The sequence below is a fragment of the Gymnoscopelus braueri genome (assembly GCF_963280865.1).
Source record: "Gymnoscopelus braueri genome assembly, chromosome: 18".
Taxonomy (NCBI): domain Eukaryota; kingdom Metazoa; phylum Chordata; class Actinopteri; order Myctophiformes; family Myctophidae; genus Gymnoscopelus; species Gymnoscopelus braueri.
In genome coordinates, this window is record NC_137618.1 from 33,348,635 (window position 1) to 33,363,623 (window position 14,989).

At 38.9% G+C, this 14,989-nt stretch overlaps 2 protein-coding genes across 6 annotated transcripts; one reads left to right on the forward strand and one right to left on the reverse strand.

The window, feature by feature from the left end:
• Nucleotides 1–66: 66 nt before the first annotated feature.
• On the reverse strand, nucleotides 67–8,476 carry scrn3 (secernin 3). Of its 4 annotated transcripts, XM_080456526.1 has the most exons (10): nucleotides 8,349–8,406; nucleotides 7,086–7,134; nucleotides 5,939–6,044; nucleotides 3,471–3,540; nucleotides 2,824–3,005; nucleotides 2,259–2,458; nucleotides 1,505–1,717; nucleotides 1,237–1,399; nucleotides 967–1,147; nucleotides 67–696 (listed from the first exon to the last, which is right to left on the reverse strand). In XM_080456526.1, the coding sequence occupies exons 2-10, from the start codon at nucleotides 7,096–7,098 to the stop codon at nucleotides 535–537; spliced, it is 1,290 nt and encodes a 429-aa protein (XP_080312652.1). In that variant the 5' UTR covers nucleotides 7,099–7,134; nucleotides 8,349–8,406; the 3' UTR covers nucleotides 67–534. The 4 variants fall into 4 exon arrangements, with proteins under 4 accessions (XP_080312652.1, XP_080312654.1, XP_080312655.1 ...); XM_080456528.1 differs by lacking the exon at nucleotides 8,349–8,406 and having other exon boundaries at nucleotides 7,070–7,117; XM_080456529.1 differs by lacking the exons at nucleotides 7,086–7,134; nucleotides 8,349–8,406 and adding an exon at nucleotides 6,964–7,079.
• Nucleotides 7,865–14,989, forward strand: cirsr (corepressor of RBPJ and splicing regulator). Of its 2 annotated transcripts, XM_080456525.1 has the most exons (11): nucleotides 7,865–8,032; nucleotides 8,737–8,831; nucleotides 9,119–9,192; nucleotides 9,335–9,348; nucleotides 10,818–10,870; nucleotides 10,972–11,020; nucleotides 11,279–11,399; nucleotides 12,129–12,235; nucleotides 12,559–12,644; nucleotides 13,543–13,923; nucleotides 13,972–14,989. In XM_080456525.1, the coding sequence occupies exons 1-11, from the start codon at nucleotides 7,961–7,963 to the stop codon at nucleotides 14,414–14,416; spliced, it is 1,497 nt and encodes a 498-aa protein (XP_080312651.1). In that variant the 5' UTR covers nucleotides 7,865–7,960; the 3' UTR covers nucleotides 14,417–14,989. The 2 variants fall into 2 exon arrangements, with proteins under 2 accessions (XP_080312651.1, XP_080312650.1); XM_080456524.1 differs by having other exon boundaries at nucleotides 13,543–14,989.

Consider the following 14,989-nt stretch of genomic DNA (forward strand, 5'->3'; position numbering starts at 1 on the left):
CTTAACAGGATTTTGTAGTTACATTAATAAATCAATGTAAAGGTTCAATATATAAAACCATAATTTAGTGCCTGTTTTTAATATAGTTAATGCAATGTCCTGTTGTAATGTGATTTTAATATACTTTCTTCGTGCAAATTATGAGTACGTATCTGGTGGTCTGTGCTTGGCTGAGAAGTAACAGTATATGCCGTCTAATCGAGCCAAACTTTCAACTTGGGAGACATGTCAGTGGTTCCCTAACAGTTTTATATTATTTCAAAAGATTTTCAAAAATGTTCAATGAAATTATTTAAGAAATTTAAATCGTTTATTTTTTCCCCAAAAGAATCAGAAAAACTTAGCCCAACTTACAAGCTCACAACGCGTGTCAATGCAACACGTTGTGAGTGGCTATGCGAACAGCTATGTTCTTCACTATTAAGTGATGAATTCATAATGTATTTTATTAAGTTTGAGTTCCGGGGAGATACCAAACTTCTCTTAGGGTCTCGGGCTGAAAAGGTTTGGGAACCCCTGACCCCTGACCCATTCTCAACTTTTGCTATACACAGTCATCTCCTCCTGAACAGAGTTTGTGAACAGATTCACCACCAATGTAGAGTCTTGAACACCATTTGATAGAATGTTCTCCATCTCAGCCATCTTGTCTTTTTCCAGCTGCCTCATATTTTCTGTAATCTTCTTTCCTCTTTCCTGAGGGAAATAAAGCAGGTAGAAAATCTTCAGAAGGAAAGTAGTCAGCAGAGATTACCATAAAACAAATGGTGTAACGACAGAACTGAATTCTGAATTATAAATGCATTTTTAACCCCAGGCATAAGTCTGAAGGCATAAGTCACTTCCCAATTCTAGGGGGAACATTCACCGAAATGTGGCTCTTTTCGGCGAAGGGATTTGGTGTAGTCTCAAGGAAAAAAGAGACCGGACCAAGTTCACTAAGAGGGTTTACTAAGTGGTTTTAACCTTTGTGGTTTCAATGATGGCAGCCACCACTTCATGTTTGATGAACAACGGATGTTTGCGATCAGGCTTGCTCTGGAAGCGGGGTTTCTTCTTCACAGGATCATCAAGACCATAGCTGGGAGAGCTTGTCAGCTTCAACTGTTTAATGTCATTCACAAAGACGAAAGGTTTGAAAACAGACCTGTCACAGAAAAGGATCATTCAGTGAATGAAATGTATAATAAAATAATGCGTTACTTCTAAACCAAAAGGTTTTGCTGTACTAACTACCTTTCAGGGTCAGGAGTTGCAGTGAAGTAGTGGACCCCTGGCAACGCAGGATCCTTGGGTATCACTGACACCATACTTCCTGTTGTCATAAACATCCCCTCCATGTTGATACCGCTTTCTTTATCTCTTAGGATATCCATCATCGTCTCAGGAGTGATGTGGCCTTCAGTAAATATAAGTATTTGGTGGTTTTAGTCACATGAACAATCTCTTCATCAAATATTAACATTATTATTACTATTACAATGAATTGCATTGTGTGACTGACCATTGCTTTTTTCCAACAAGTTCTTTCCCTCACAGTATCGGCTGCCAGAAGCCTCGATTCTGGCTGTAGTCAAGAAGCTATAGACTTGAGCAAAGTTAAACTGTGTCTTTCCATCCCACCAGCCTTGGCTCCGGGCATATTCCCTCATTCCTGGATGTTCCTTGTCTATCTTGGTTGTTATGCCATATTGATTAGAGATGTTACGGTATCCATCTAGCAGGGTAAAACATGATAAACATAAGAGATTAAGACTACTACTATACATGCAATAATACCATTTAGATCAGCGATTCCCAACTTTTTAAAGCACAGACATTTATACCAGGGAGAAATTGAATTTTGACCTGCAGGCAGTACCTCTCAAAACCAGATTGAGTCAAACAGACACAGGAAATGTCAAGGGAGACCAAAATCCAACCACTCCAAATGTATGTTATTTATATTAAAATAAAATTGTTTTCCCATTCCATTTGTCTGAGAGTACAAATGAAATGGATCCATTTGGTTCCTAACTATGAATCATTTAGCTGGGGAACCCCCTCAAGGACCCCAAGTTGAGAACCAGTGCTTTTAGATGACAACTCAGTTGCTTTGTGTGATAGTCAGAGAATGTCCCATGACTGCAGGGTCATATGGTTGATCCTAATGACAAACCGTAACCATGGCCTTAACTTTGGAATTTTGTTGGGCATGTGATGGCATGCTTTGTGATCTCAGTCTTGTATGCTGTGTTGAAGATGTTGCATGTGATTACCTTCCACTTTCTCTGCCGCCCAGTATTTCCCAGATGTTTCCAGCAGCCATGCCTCCTTCCTGTCTGAGATAAGGAAGCTGTTATGGTAGGTGAAGCCACTCTCATCCTCCATGCAAGATCCTCCCTGACCATATTTTCCCAGCAGCTCTGTAATGACATCCACAGCTCTCTCGGCAGTGTCCGCCCTCTCAAGTCCAAGTCTAGAAAGATTAAGAGACACAGATTCATGCTTTGCCTTTTCTGTGATCTTTTCTCACGGTGAATTCTGTTTATAATAGTAGTTTAATAGGAATAGGAATAATAGTTTAATAGGAAATGTCAGTTAAGAATGTATATTTGCATGACTATGCATTTACAATTTTAAGGCGATAAAGGGCAATAATAAGGGCAACTTGATAATAGTTGTGATGTATTGCATGGTAATGTTTAAAGTCAAATTAAAACTTTTTACGACTGTGCTGCTCACCGAAAGAAAATAAATGATTACAAAAATGAATAATTAAAAACCGCGAGCAACATGGTTGTACAAAAAGCATAAATGATCCATCTGGAGAGCAATTATTACCTGACCAGGTCCATGCCAAGAAGAGCCTCCTCGTCGTCAGCATTCTCTCTGCCCCAAACTGCTTCATTTCCAATACAAACCTGGTGCTCATTTGCCCCCATTTCTGCCCCCCACAGCCAAGCAGGTCTGCTCAACACAACAGCATACGTGTGGCTGGCCTGCTCAATCTCTATGTACGTGCACTTTGAAGAAGAACAAAGAAGAGCAAAAGCTGTCAATGGATATAATTAAACCTGCAATCCAGAACTTATTTTGATACAATATAACTAGAACATCTGCAGTATAGTAGTTGGAAGTGGTCTCCCTGCTCTTCCATTGAGAAAGTTAGAGCTGTTGGGTAGCTAGTGACACCTATTGGTTGTCAAGTAGTACAAGTAGTATTGCCTGAAGCTCATAATATCTTAAAGCGGGAACTGCTTCTTGGCTAACCTCGCGTCATCAGGCTTTCCACAGCGGAGGAAAGCCTGACCGAAAATGGTATTGACCCCAGGCTACTTCTTGGCTGAAATATGGTCTCATGTGGGAGACCTGGGTTCAAATCTCAGGTTAAACATACAGATTGCAGCTTTGAATTATAAATTCAGCAATGTTGAAAGATCACAGTTTCGAAACATCAAACAAGTCAGGATTTCCTTTCCTATACCTACCTCAACCTTCTCTCCAGCTTCATAGTCTCTCGCAGGAAAGTAAACCACCTCCTGCACTTCATCACAAGGCCTGTCAAAAGTTATCATCACGATCATGACATTTTAGTTAACGATTAATTGTCATACAAATCATTGCGATAAACAACTTGTGTTTTTGGCATTGAACGTTGGAACCAATCAATCAAAATGACATTTGTTTGCCTTTTAGGCATTGTAAACAAAACTTCACAGAGCAGATATAGAATCAGAATCAGCATCAGCTTTATTGTCACATCACAGGTTTACAGGTGTAAAACAGTGGGTGAAATTCGTTTTTGTGCAAGCTCCATTGTTGTTATTTCCATAAAAAAAGAAAGGGAAGAAGAAGGGGGAAGAGAGCTCAATCAAAGAAAAAAACAAATAACTTATACACAGAAACGTCTGAGATGGGCAGTATTTGAAATACATGTATTTGAAATACGTATTTGAAATACTTTTTTGTATTTTGTAATTTGTATTTGGCTGGGATGGAAAAAATGAAATGTAATTTGTATCAAAATACTTTCAAATACTTTTCAAATAGTATTTTCTGTATTTGAAATACATAAAATACTTTATTTTATTTTATGGGCAGTATTTGCAATACATGTATTTGAAATACGTATTTGAAATACTTTTTTGTATTTTGTAATTTGTATTTGGCTGGGATGGAAAAAATGAAATACTTTCAAATGTAGTATTTTCTGTATTTGAAATACATAAAATACTTTTATTTTTTTCCCCACAAATTGACACGTTTTAAACATTTACACAGGTTTAATCTGTAGGAGAAAACACACACACACACACACACACACACACACACACACACACACACACACACACACACACACACACACACACACACACACAATGTGTGATGTCACTTTTACTCCGCCTCTGATTGGTTTACCCTCAAATTGAACCACAAATGAGAGGCAGAGTAGGGCGGGCCTTGAGTTGAGACAGACAGAGTTCACATCAGACCTCCAAGTTGCATCAACTAAATGAATCCTCGTGGACAATTCCCCAGAGATAACCGGGAGTCAGTTTCCCACAATACCCAGTAATTGAAATTCCAGTGTCCAGGTTTTTTTTTTTTTCAGAATAGGTAGGACACTGATTTAATGAGTACGGAAATACATATGTTTGTCCACTAGTAGGCTACACATTTAGGGCTAGGCCTATATGTCCATGCCAATTTTTTATTTATTTTTGACAAACCTGACCCCCACAAGCCACTGAAGCCAGCATAGTGGAGTCAGTTTCAGTTTTTGACTTGATGTGAATTGATTACTAAATAATCTACTAAATAAAGTTCACGTTGTGGCATCTGTGCAGTGCAGCTTTGTTTATTCACCATGTCCATGGATATGACAAACACAGCCACAAGGTTTGGTTTCCTTATGCATTAAAGATAGTTTACTTTTGTAAATTACTGCATAACACAAATGGTCAGAGAAGCCTAATATTATTTGTGATGCTATGTATATACAGCATGCAGTTCAAAGATAATTGCCACTTTTTTTCAATGTAATTTGGTGGTGGTGGATGTTTGATACAGTTATAGCACTTTGATTTGCTTAGAATTTCTCCTAATCATTATTATTATTATTAGGCTGGCAGAGCGGTTTTGCAGGCTTTGAAGTACAGATGTAGAGGCAGCTGTGCATTCAGTCTCATGCCATAGTTATTGTCTAGTTTTTGATGATAACGGTAACTCTGGCATGCGCTCTCACACACAGTGGTAAACATTTAGGCTGCATGCTCCAAAGCCAAACACCATCAAAAACACTCTGCTTGTATGGTAAATTTATTCTTAGAAATTCTGACAGGCAATTGATTTAATATTTGGCAATCAATATATTAAATAACTAATCATTTCAGAATTTTTTATGAAATGTATTTTGTGTATTTTCAAAATACAAAATACGTATTTTGTATTTTCAAAATACAAAATACGTATTTTGTATTTTCAAAATACAAAATACGTATTTGTATCTCAAATACATTTCTCTGACCTGTATTTATATTTTGTATTTTGATAAATTGTTTGACCCAGTATTTGTATTTTGTATCAAAATACTTTTCAATGTATTTTCGCCCATCTCGTACGAATAATAAAAAATGAATAACGTACTATGGCCAAAACGGGTCATATTTACTGTAATAATTTCCTACTTTCAGATTTTTTAGGAAAAAATCAGATGTACAAGCTCACAACGCGTCACATCATGGCACGTTGTGAGCTTGTAGATCATGTTGTAGATCTGCTATTTCAGCTATTTTTGGAAGATTTTGTAAATGTATGAACATTTTTGAAGATGAATTTATAGAGATGAATGCAAACGATTCCGATGATTATGCAAAAATAATTGTGATGACCTCAAATAATAAATAATAATCATCAGGCGATTATGTCGCCTGATAAATAATTGTGACAGCCCTACCTGTCAGAGTTCTTTCCAAACACAATATGTTGTCCTTCTGTGGATGGGGGCAGGGCCACGAAAGTATCACAAGAGGATGGGTACATCGTGGCAGGGGCAGGTATAACTATGACAATAAAAGGAAAGAACAACCGTTATTCTACACTTCTACAATGTAGAATGTCAACGGGGGGTCCGTGACCCCTAGGGGGTCCTCAGAGTGACTACAGTGGGTCCACCAAAACATTGTGTGATGGGGAACATTAGCCCGAAAATAGCAGATCTACAAGCTCACAACGCCTCGTGCTGCGAGGCGTTGTGAGCTTGTAGATCGGCTATTTTCTGAGGGTTGGTGTAGAGGGGAAAGAGCAGACAGCAGACAAGTACAGAGCCAAGTAATGAGGGTTTAAAAGGTTAACTGTCTGAAAGTACACATTAACATGAATCCAACATATATATCAATAGAAATAGCGTTAAAATTCACAACACTGATGATAGTGCTGACAAACAAGTCTATGAAACTATCAATGAAATCTATGTAAAAGTTTACGTCAATTTTTTTATACAGTATGTAGTGGGGGTCCCTGCTTCATCCCTCTCTCAGCTAAGGGGTCCTTTGGACTGAAAAACGTTGAAGACCCCTGTTCTACATTCCTGGTATTGTCAGATATACAGGGTAGCTGAAACATTCAGGTACATATTTAAATCTTCTCTGTTGTTAATGCATCCATTTGTAACTCTTGAGAGTGTACCTTTAAAGACCCTTACGTTTGCGGATTATTTAGTTAAAATGTATACACTTTCAGGGATAAACTAACGTGTTTGTTTGATTGATTGAATACTTTATTATTCAGAAATGTAAACAGCACATGGTGCAGTAAGACATTAAGGCTATTAAAAGGATAACACAACAAAAGTCCTGGGGACTTGTTTCCATTGTGGTCCTATGTGTTCAATTAATCAACATATAGCATAAGAAATTAACACAATAATACATGTCATCAACAAATACAAACACTATATTATGCCAAATATCAAAGCCATACATTATAGAGCTACGGTCTACAGCCATTAGTCTTGAGTTCTGTTTGTGATATTCAGACATCTGCACGTCAGGTCCTAATATCTATCGTGAGAGATATTCTTTCTTACCAATGTTCACACTCACTTTCTATTTCCATTCCACATAATCCACCTCCTCTCAGAACGCCACGTGACTGCTTGCTCCGGAAACAATACAGTTAACCACCGAGTGCGCAGTTAACTGTTGTCATCATAATAATTATTATATTGGCTTACCACAACATAAAAATACTCTGTAATACAAGTAAAAGGCCTGTGTTCAAAATGTTACTTGAGTAAAAGTACAAAAGTATTGGCATCAAAATATACTTTAATATAATCTAATAATTTATATCTGGAAAGTAAAGTAGTAACAAAAGTTTTCAAATAATTGTAGTGGAGTAAAAGTACAATATTTGCCTCTGAGATGTAGTGGAGTAGAAGTAAAACAACAATTGGAAATACTCCAGTTAAGTAAACTACTAAACTAAGTTTTAAAAAATTCCTCAAATTGTACTTATGTACAGTACTTGAGTAAATGTACTTTGTTACACCACTGTATCAAAGATGTCTTGGCCTGTATGCAAGGCCAAGAAAACGACGTGTCACGTGACACATTTATTTACACGTTGTTGACAGTGTTGCCAGATTCTGTAAGAGAAACAAGCAACCAGATCTAGGAAAACCAGCCAAAAAGAAGCAACTATGGGCCACATGGGCACTTTAACATATACATCAGCTATTTGAAAATAGCAGATCTACAAGCTCACAACGCGTCGCATCGTGACGCGTTGTGAGCTTGTAGATCGGCTATTTTCAAATAAAATCTTGCGGGCAAATTATAATAAGCAGATCTGGCAACCCTGGTAGTAGAGTTTGTGTGCTGCGGAAGCACAGAGCGTCAGCCCTAGCTAGTAAGTTAGCAACTTACTCACTTGAACCAAGGTTTTGGGGCTATTAAGCTTCAGTTATAATTCAAACATGGGGAAGTCGTTTGCTAATTTCATGTGCAAGAAAGATTTCCATCCTGCGTCGAAGTCAAACATCAAAAAGGTGAGAGTTTTACACACAGGATAGCCCTCTAAACTATGCTAATTGTATGCTAACCTACTTTACCGTGGATTTAGCTAAGCTAATGCTAAGGCAACATTGATTAGAGCGCAGAATTAGACGTTGAAACGATAATAACACTAAAACGACACTTGTAAATCTATAGGCTATAGTCAAAATACGAATGACATAACTTAACATATTGAATAACAGGTCAGTGCTATGTGACTCTCAAGGTATTTGTTTCATGTACAGCCGAGGTATCGCAGTCTCTCGACTAACTTCAGTAATAAATAAAGAATACACTTTCGCTACTCACCAAAACAAAGACGGGTTCAAGGTGTTGAAAGCCAACTCTCACCGGTTGTACACTCTCAGCCCCTCACACCTTCCGTCTAAAGTACACTTTTTGGCCAGAAAATAAAATATTCCACCGGACGGGAAAATGTTTTAGTTACTCTAGTGCGACACCTACAGATCTGATCAATGGAAATGGCGGTGGTATGAAAACAAATTCCTTAATAGAGTCACATAGCGTTAAAGAGAACTCATAACGCTATCTATGGACCAGAGCTAGTAACATGTTACCGTTTAAGAAATTCTCGAAACACAAAAATATTGTTATTACTTGGCCATGTATATTTTTCCCAGACCAGAAATGTCTTGAGATTATGAAGCATCTCGTATGTTTTTATTTTATTTTACAGGTATGGATAGCAGAACAAAAATTGACCTTCGAGAAGAAGAAGGAAGAAGACCTTGTGAATGCTTATATGAAAGAACAGGATGTCTACAACAACAGGTGAGGTTACAGTTGCTTGCTTCTGTATAAACTACATTTCTTTATTAAATAACAGCATCCTTTTTTGAATTGACTGAATTTCTTTTTGGAATTATGCAATTTCAGATCATGAATCATTTAAACAAGGTTTTATGAAACTGCAGCATTAGAGATAACCGTGATGGTCATTTCACATGATCACTGCTTTTTTGCTAAGGAGACAGTCAGATAATACATAGCTTAAAAAGCTTCTCTTATTATCTACCTTTGTACTGACATTGATCGATATAATTTGCTTTCTACCATAGAGTGTTGATGGGGGATGATCGTGTTAAAAATGGCCTCAATTTCATGTATGAAGCTCCCCCCGGAGCAGACAAAGGTAACTCACTAGTAATCACTATCGCCACAGGCTGATGGTTATTGAATGATTATTATCCTCCTATATGTTATTATAATATCACTAATAGCACTTATTTGAACTCTTCTCTCTTTTCTCCTTCATATTTGTCTCCTTGCTGAAGAGGAAACAAAGGAGGTAAAGTACATTGCCATGCCAACCAGCACATATGTACAATATACCTGTTATGACCTAATTTTAAAGGACCATACCACCATACAGTACATGTCATTGACTTGACATTTACATGGGTTACAAATTTACCATAATCCGACTATTGGCTTTATTCTAAAATAGACTACTCTAGAATGCATGCCCCACCCGGTTGTGCAATATTGTTGTACCCGTTGTCAGAGTACTCGCTGTACCCGTTGTTACCAAGCCCCCAGAACCCAGTGGTTTCATTGAAGCCAAATGGACATGCTGCCCATTCATGGTACTGCAGGCCTGGGGCCTCAACATGAACGAGCGAAAACGGTTTCGACCAATGGGCTCGACTCACGAGCGTGCGCACGTGCTTGCGCACAGGGCTGCACGCTTCTGTGACGCAAAACGCGTCACTTCTGTGACGAACTGGGCCCTAAATAGGCCGCGCCCACCAAATTTCCAACCCGGAAGAAGGGGTGATTTAGGCCCATGCGCTGGGTGAGCAACTCAATGCAAGTGGATGGGAGGAGATTTCGGGTGCCCTCTCTATTATTTTTAACTCTATGGTTGTTACCTAGTGCTGTACCCACGGCCACCGGCCTACTCGGGAACGATGCAACTGGGGAATGCATTGCATACTCTATCTGTTTATGCTATACCTGACCCGTTGTATTTGTTGTTAGAGGACCCGTTGTACCTGTTCTCAGAGTACACAGTGCGGTACCCACTACCACACAACTGATGTTGTGTTGAGGACATACATGTCCGTGAAGCCAATGGACCTGGTCTGCCAATCAGGGATTGGAAGACCCGTTTTGCGGATTAAGATGATAAGAAAATTGTGTTTACGTGGCATTTTTTTATTCAGACTAATGTCCTAATGTGGTTAATATTAGAATAGTACATATAAAGATAGACAATGTCTTCTATTCACAGATTCGACCATATATTGTATTGTACATAGACCATTTTCCTGTCAACTGAACTGCTTCATTTTCAAGTTTAGCCTTTGTTCACATTTTCTCCATATTCATTTAAAACATTACCAAATCTATCTGAATTATTGAGGCTGTTGACTGTGAACCTCATTGTGTAGGTAAGAAGTCATAGACATAGATCAATATTTTCTCCAGGGACTGTTCAGCTAGACTTTTCAGATCAGTCACGTTAAAATGCAATGATAATAACATAAAGGTGCCATAATGTTCACTATATTTCAAGCAAGTTTCAAGTCTCTGCAAGTTGATTTTCATACTGTACTGAAATGAATGGCATCTATTGACTTCCTCAAAAATTTAAGTCAGGTCAGAGTATACCATGTAGTAAATTGTGTGTCGTTGTAGTCAATGGGGCTAAACATGACACTGGTATGGTCCTTTTAAGTTTTATTCTCCAAGTAAAACATGATTGTGTGGTAGTTGACATATTATATATCTTCATGCTGTTTTTCTCTTCCTCAGGAGGGGGAGTCAGAGTGCAAGTTTGAGTGGCAAAAGACGGCTCCTCGAGAGAAGTAAACATACGATTTTTACACACACATTTTAACCATCGGAATGTGTAGGCCTTCAGCATTAAGACCTAGCTATATGTTTACTTCTTTTTTCCCCCACATAGGTATGCAAAGGATGACATGACTATTCGAGATCAGCCATTTGGGATCCAGGTGGGTGTTTAAAGTCATAGTGGGACTTTTTCATTTGTCTCAATGCCATCATGAATTGTGAATAACATACGTTCATATTTTGAAATGGACCCTGTCTGATAGATCCTAAAAGTTATCACGTTATACATTTTTTTTTAAATTCATGAGTAAATGTCCCTATAAGCTTCGATTTTATCTTGACATCCGGCACTTTGCGTGTGTCTCTTCACAGATTGTTGGAATAGAGACATTTATGTCTACTGACCTTTTAATTCTCAGGTGCGCAACGTCAGATGCATCAAATGTCACAAATGGGGCCATGTGAACACGGATAGAGAGTGTCCTCTCTTTGGCTTGTCTGGTATCAATGCCACCTCTGCGACTTCAGAGGAACCAGCAGGTAACCTACATTTTGACCCTCATAAACAATATCATTGACAAACACAATTTTACTTGCAGTTCCTTTTGGCTCTAAGTGGTCAAAAGTGTACAAAACCCCCGACACTATGACATATTGGTCTGATCGGCGGTGCGATGTAGGTGGTAACCTTTTAATTATAATTACACTTCTTTAATTTAATCACTGATGTTGATTGTCGATTAAAAATTAATACAGATATTCATTTCAAGAAAATATAATATTTTGTAATGTAAACATGAATTCACTATGAAAATTGTGTTTGACTGTATGTTTCCAGCATGAGTCTCTTGTCTGAGCCGTTAGTGCTGTAAGAAACATACAACAGCATTCCTCTGGTATTTTGGCTGGCTTTTTTTTTGGGGGGGGGGGGGGTCTCAGGCTGAATCTCACTCCTGCAATCAGGGAGTTGAGTACTAAAGTAACGCGTTTACTCTGGAAGAGTCCAGTGCAGCAGTGTTGATGGTGCAGTGCAGTAATGGTGCCCCTCCTGTGATCGGAGAAAAATGCAATTATTGTATATTCCTGATTATCCATAAGTGCTGCTTTGGCGAAATGATATTGTATTATTTTGCTCAGCCGGAAGTAGAGTGAGTTGATTTGGTGTCCTATTCTGTTAACAAAGCCACCTCTGAAATTTCCACTGTGGAGGTAGTGGGTTGGCATGGGCTGACATCAATGGGACTCTGAGGCTGTGATTTGTGCTAACAGGTCCGTCAATGCACCCCTCGGAGTTAATGGCGGAGATGCGAAACAGTGGGTTTGCCCTGAAAAAACATGTCCTTGACAGAAACGCTACAGTTTGTGATCCATCGCAGGTAATTGTCAATCTCACCCTCCCCATCTTCACACACATAGGTCTAGACATAAGACCAACATCCTGGGTGTATCTTTTATCTTCTTTCTACATGCGATTGCTATAAAGTGGCCAATTATTTACATTAAGCACTGTGTTATTCCATTATAAGCAAGATTAGTCATGTGTTAAGATTTGATAAAAGGTGTTCAAAACCAATTTGTGCAGTCATAGTGGGATATAGTTTTACTCCCACAAGACAAAAACAATATAGATTTACCTAGGTATTGCTTGTATTCTTTGTTTAAAAAAAGATTTTTGTGTCCTTGTGTTTTTCTCTGGTAGGAATATGTAGCTAGTGATGAAGAACAGGATCCTGAAGTGGAATTTTTGAAGTCGCTAACTACCAAACAAAAACAGAAACTCCTCAGGTAAGTACAACAACATTACTGTTATCTTCCTGTAGTAATGCTTAAGGCCCAGCTTGGAATTGGAAATAATAGTAGTAATAATAATAATAATTTAGTTCAGAGATCTCGCCACAGGAGTGATTTTTTTTTTTCTTTCTTTTTTCCAGTCAATTGACTAAACATAGGATACAAAGACAGCAAGGCAAACCTTTTAATTGTGTTTTGGGTTTTAATTTTGTACACATTGGAGCAAAATGTGACACATTACCTTAAGTGGGTGAACTCTTGACGGGAGCATTGACTTACTGGCTGCCTACAGGGCATCCTTAAATGAGTGCACCCATTTGTATGGAATGCTTGTCAAACATTCAGACCAGTTTGTCACAAGGCTTTTGGTACAATCATTTATCATCCGCTCTTGTCCGATGCAAACAACATAGATGGAGTGCATGGTCATGTCGGGAAAATTCAGCAAGAGCAGTAACAATAAATCAAACACACTTTTTACACACATAGACGCTCGCGCACACACACACACACACACACACCAGCAGTAAGGGTTTACACAGTCACAACAATCCATGAAAGTCACTTGTTAGGCCTGTTATCTGTGTTGGACCAAAATTTCATATGATGATAATATAATTTAAAACTGTATTTTCTTGACAACTGGGAATTATTTGTCTGCACTGCGCTACTGCCAATCTTTTGGTCTGTACTGGCTTACTTTCACCTGTGGGGTCTATATAATAAAAAACAAAACATATATATATATATATATATATATATATATATATATATATATATATATAAAAATAATAATGAAACGTATAGTTAGTGTGTGTCTGAGAACATAGTACACTATTATGACAGAAGTGCTGTGCATTGTACATTAAATATTACTTTTCATATTCCCCAGGAAACTTGATCGCCTGGAAAAGAAGAAGAAGGAGAAGAAGAAGAGCAATAAACAGAAAAAGCAAAACAAAAGGAAGCACAAGAAAAAGCATGAAAGTAGCGACAGTTCCAGCAGCAGCAGTGACAGTGACTCTGACTCCGACTCCAACAGCCACGGCAAATCTAAGAACCAAAAGAGAAAGAAGAAGAAGAGCAAGAGCAATGAATCCCGTCAAGATACCGGCGCGGAGAGTAAGAACAACTCGTCTCCCCACAGGAGCAGGTCACGGAGCCCTCGCCGTGGAGATGGCACACGGAGAGGGATGGAAAGGGGAAGCGATGAGGGCCGAACGCACAGCCCAGAGAGGAAGAGCAAGCTGCAGGAAGGTCAGGAACCACTTAGGTGCGACAGCACTGACAGACAGAGACACGGCAGCAGGGACAGACAGAGGCGCAACAGCAGCTTCAGACAGAGACCCGACTGCAGAGATAAACAAAGACATGACAGCGGGGACAGACCGAGACAGGACAGCGGGGACAGACCGAGACAGGACAGCGGGGACAGACCGAGACGCGACAGCAGGGACAGACAGAGACGTGACAGCCGGGACAGACAGAGACGCGACAGCAGGGACAGACAGAGACGCGACAGCAGGGACAGACAGAGACGCGACAGCAGGGACAGACAGAGACGCGACAGCAGGGACAGACAGAGACCCAGCAGCTCTAAGTCTGGTCCGGAGAGGAGCCAGAGTGACGACGGAGGCAGAGACGGTCGTCACGGTACAGATGACCATAGGAACAGGAGCAGTGCAGATAGACGGAAGGATGGAGTGGTAAATGGGAGGAGCAGAAGCAGGGAAAGGGGGAAAGAAAGAAAGGAGTTGGAAAAATAGAGAAAAGAATCAACACAGATCAGAGCGAAAGCACGAGTGTGTCCTGTTTTTTTTTTTTTTTTTTTTACATTTGTTGGACACAAAACTAAATGTTTACAATGTTGTTTTATTGTTTTTAGTTGTTTTTTTTGGCTAATGATTATTATAACAAACAAAGCTATGTAAGAATGGACTGTCCCTTATTTTCATGTGAGATAAGAGATTATATGCGGGACTGATTTTCTTCCAGTAGATGGCAGTCATGGACTACAAATAACATCAAACTGGCCACAACGCTTTTGTATTGGCTTGTATGGGTTAATTGATTCGTGGTATATGAGTGCTTTTCATCGGTGGCCCTTTTTGTAGTGTTGGAGACTCGTTTTCGTGTTAATTTGACCACTGGTGGTGTGTTTAGATTGATTTTTTTTTCATTTGTTCCTCAGCTTTGCCTATATTATTGTTAAAATTGTATATCTGAAGGTTCTGGATTCCTCCACATGTATTTTATTCTAGGCAATGATACATTATAAATTGATATCAGCAGCGTGTAATGTCTAATGAAAATAAACACTTGGCATATTCGGTTAGTGA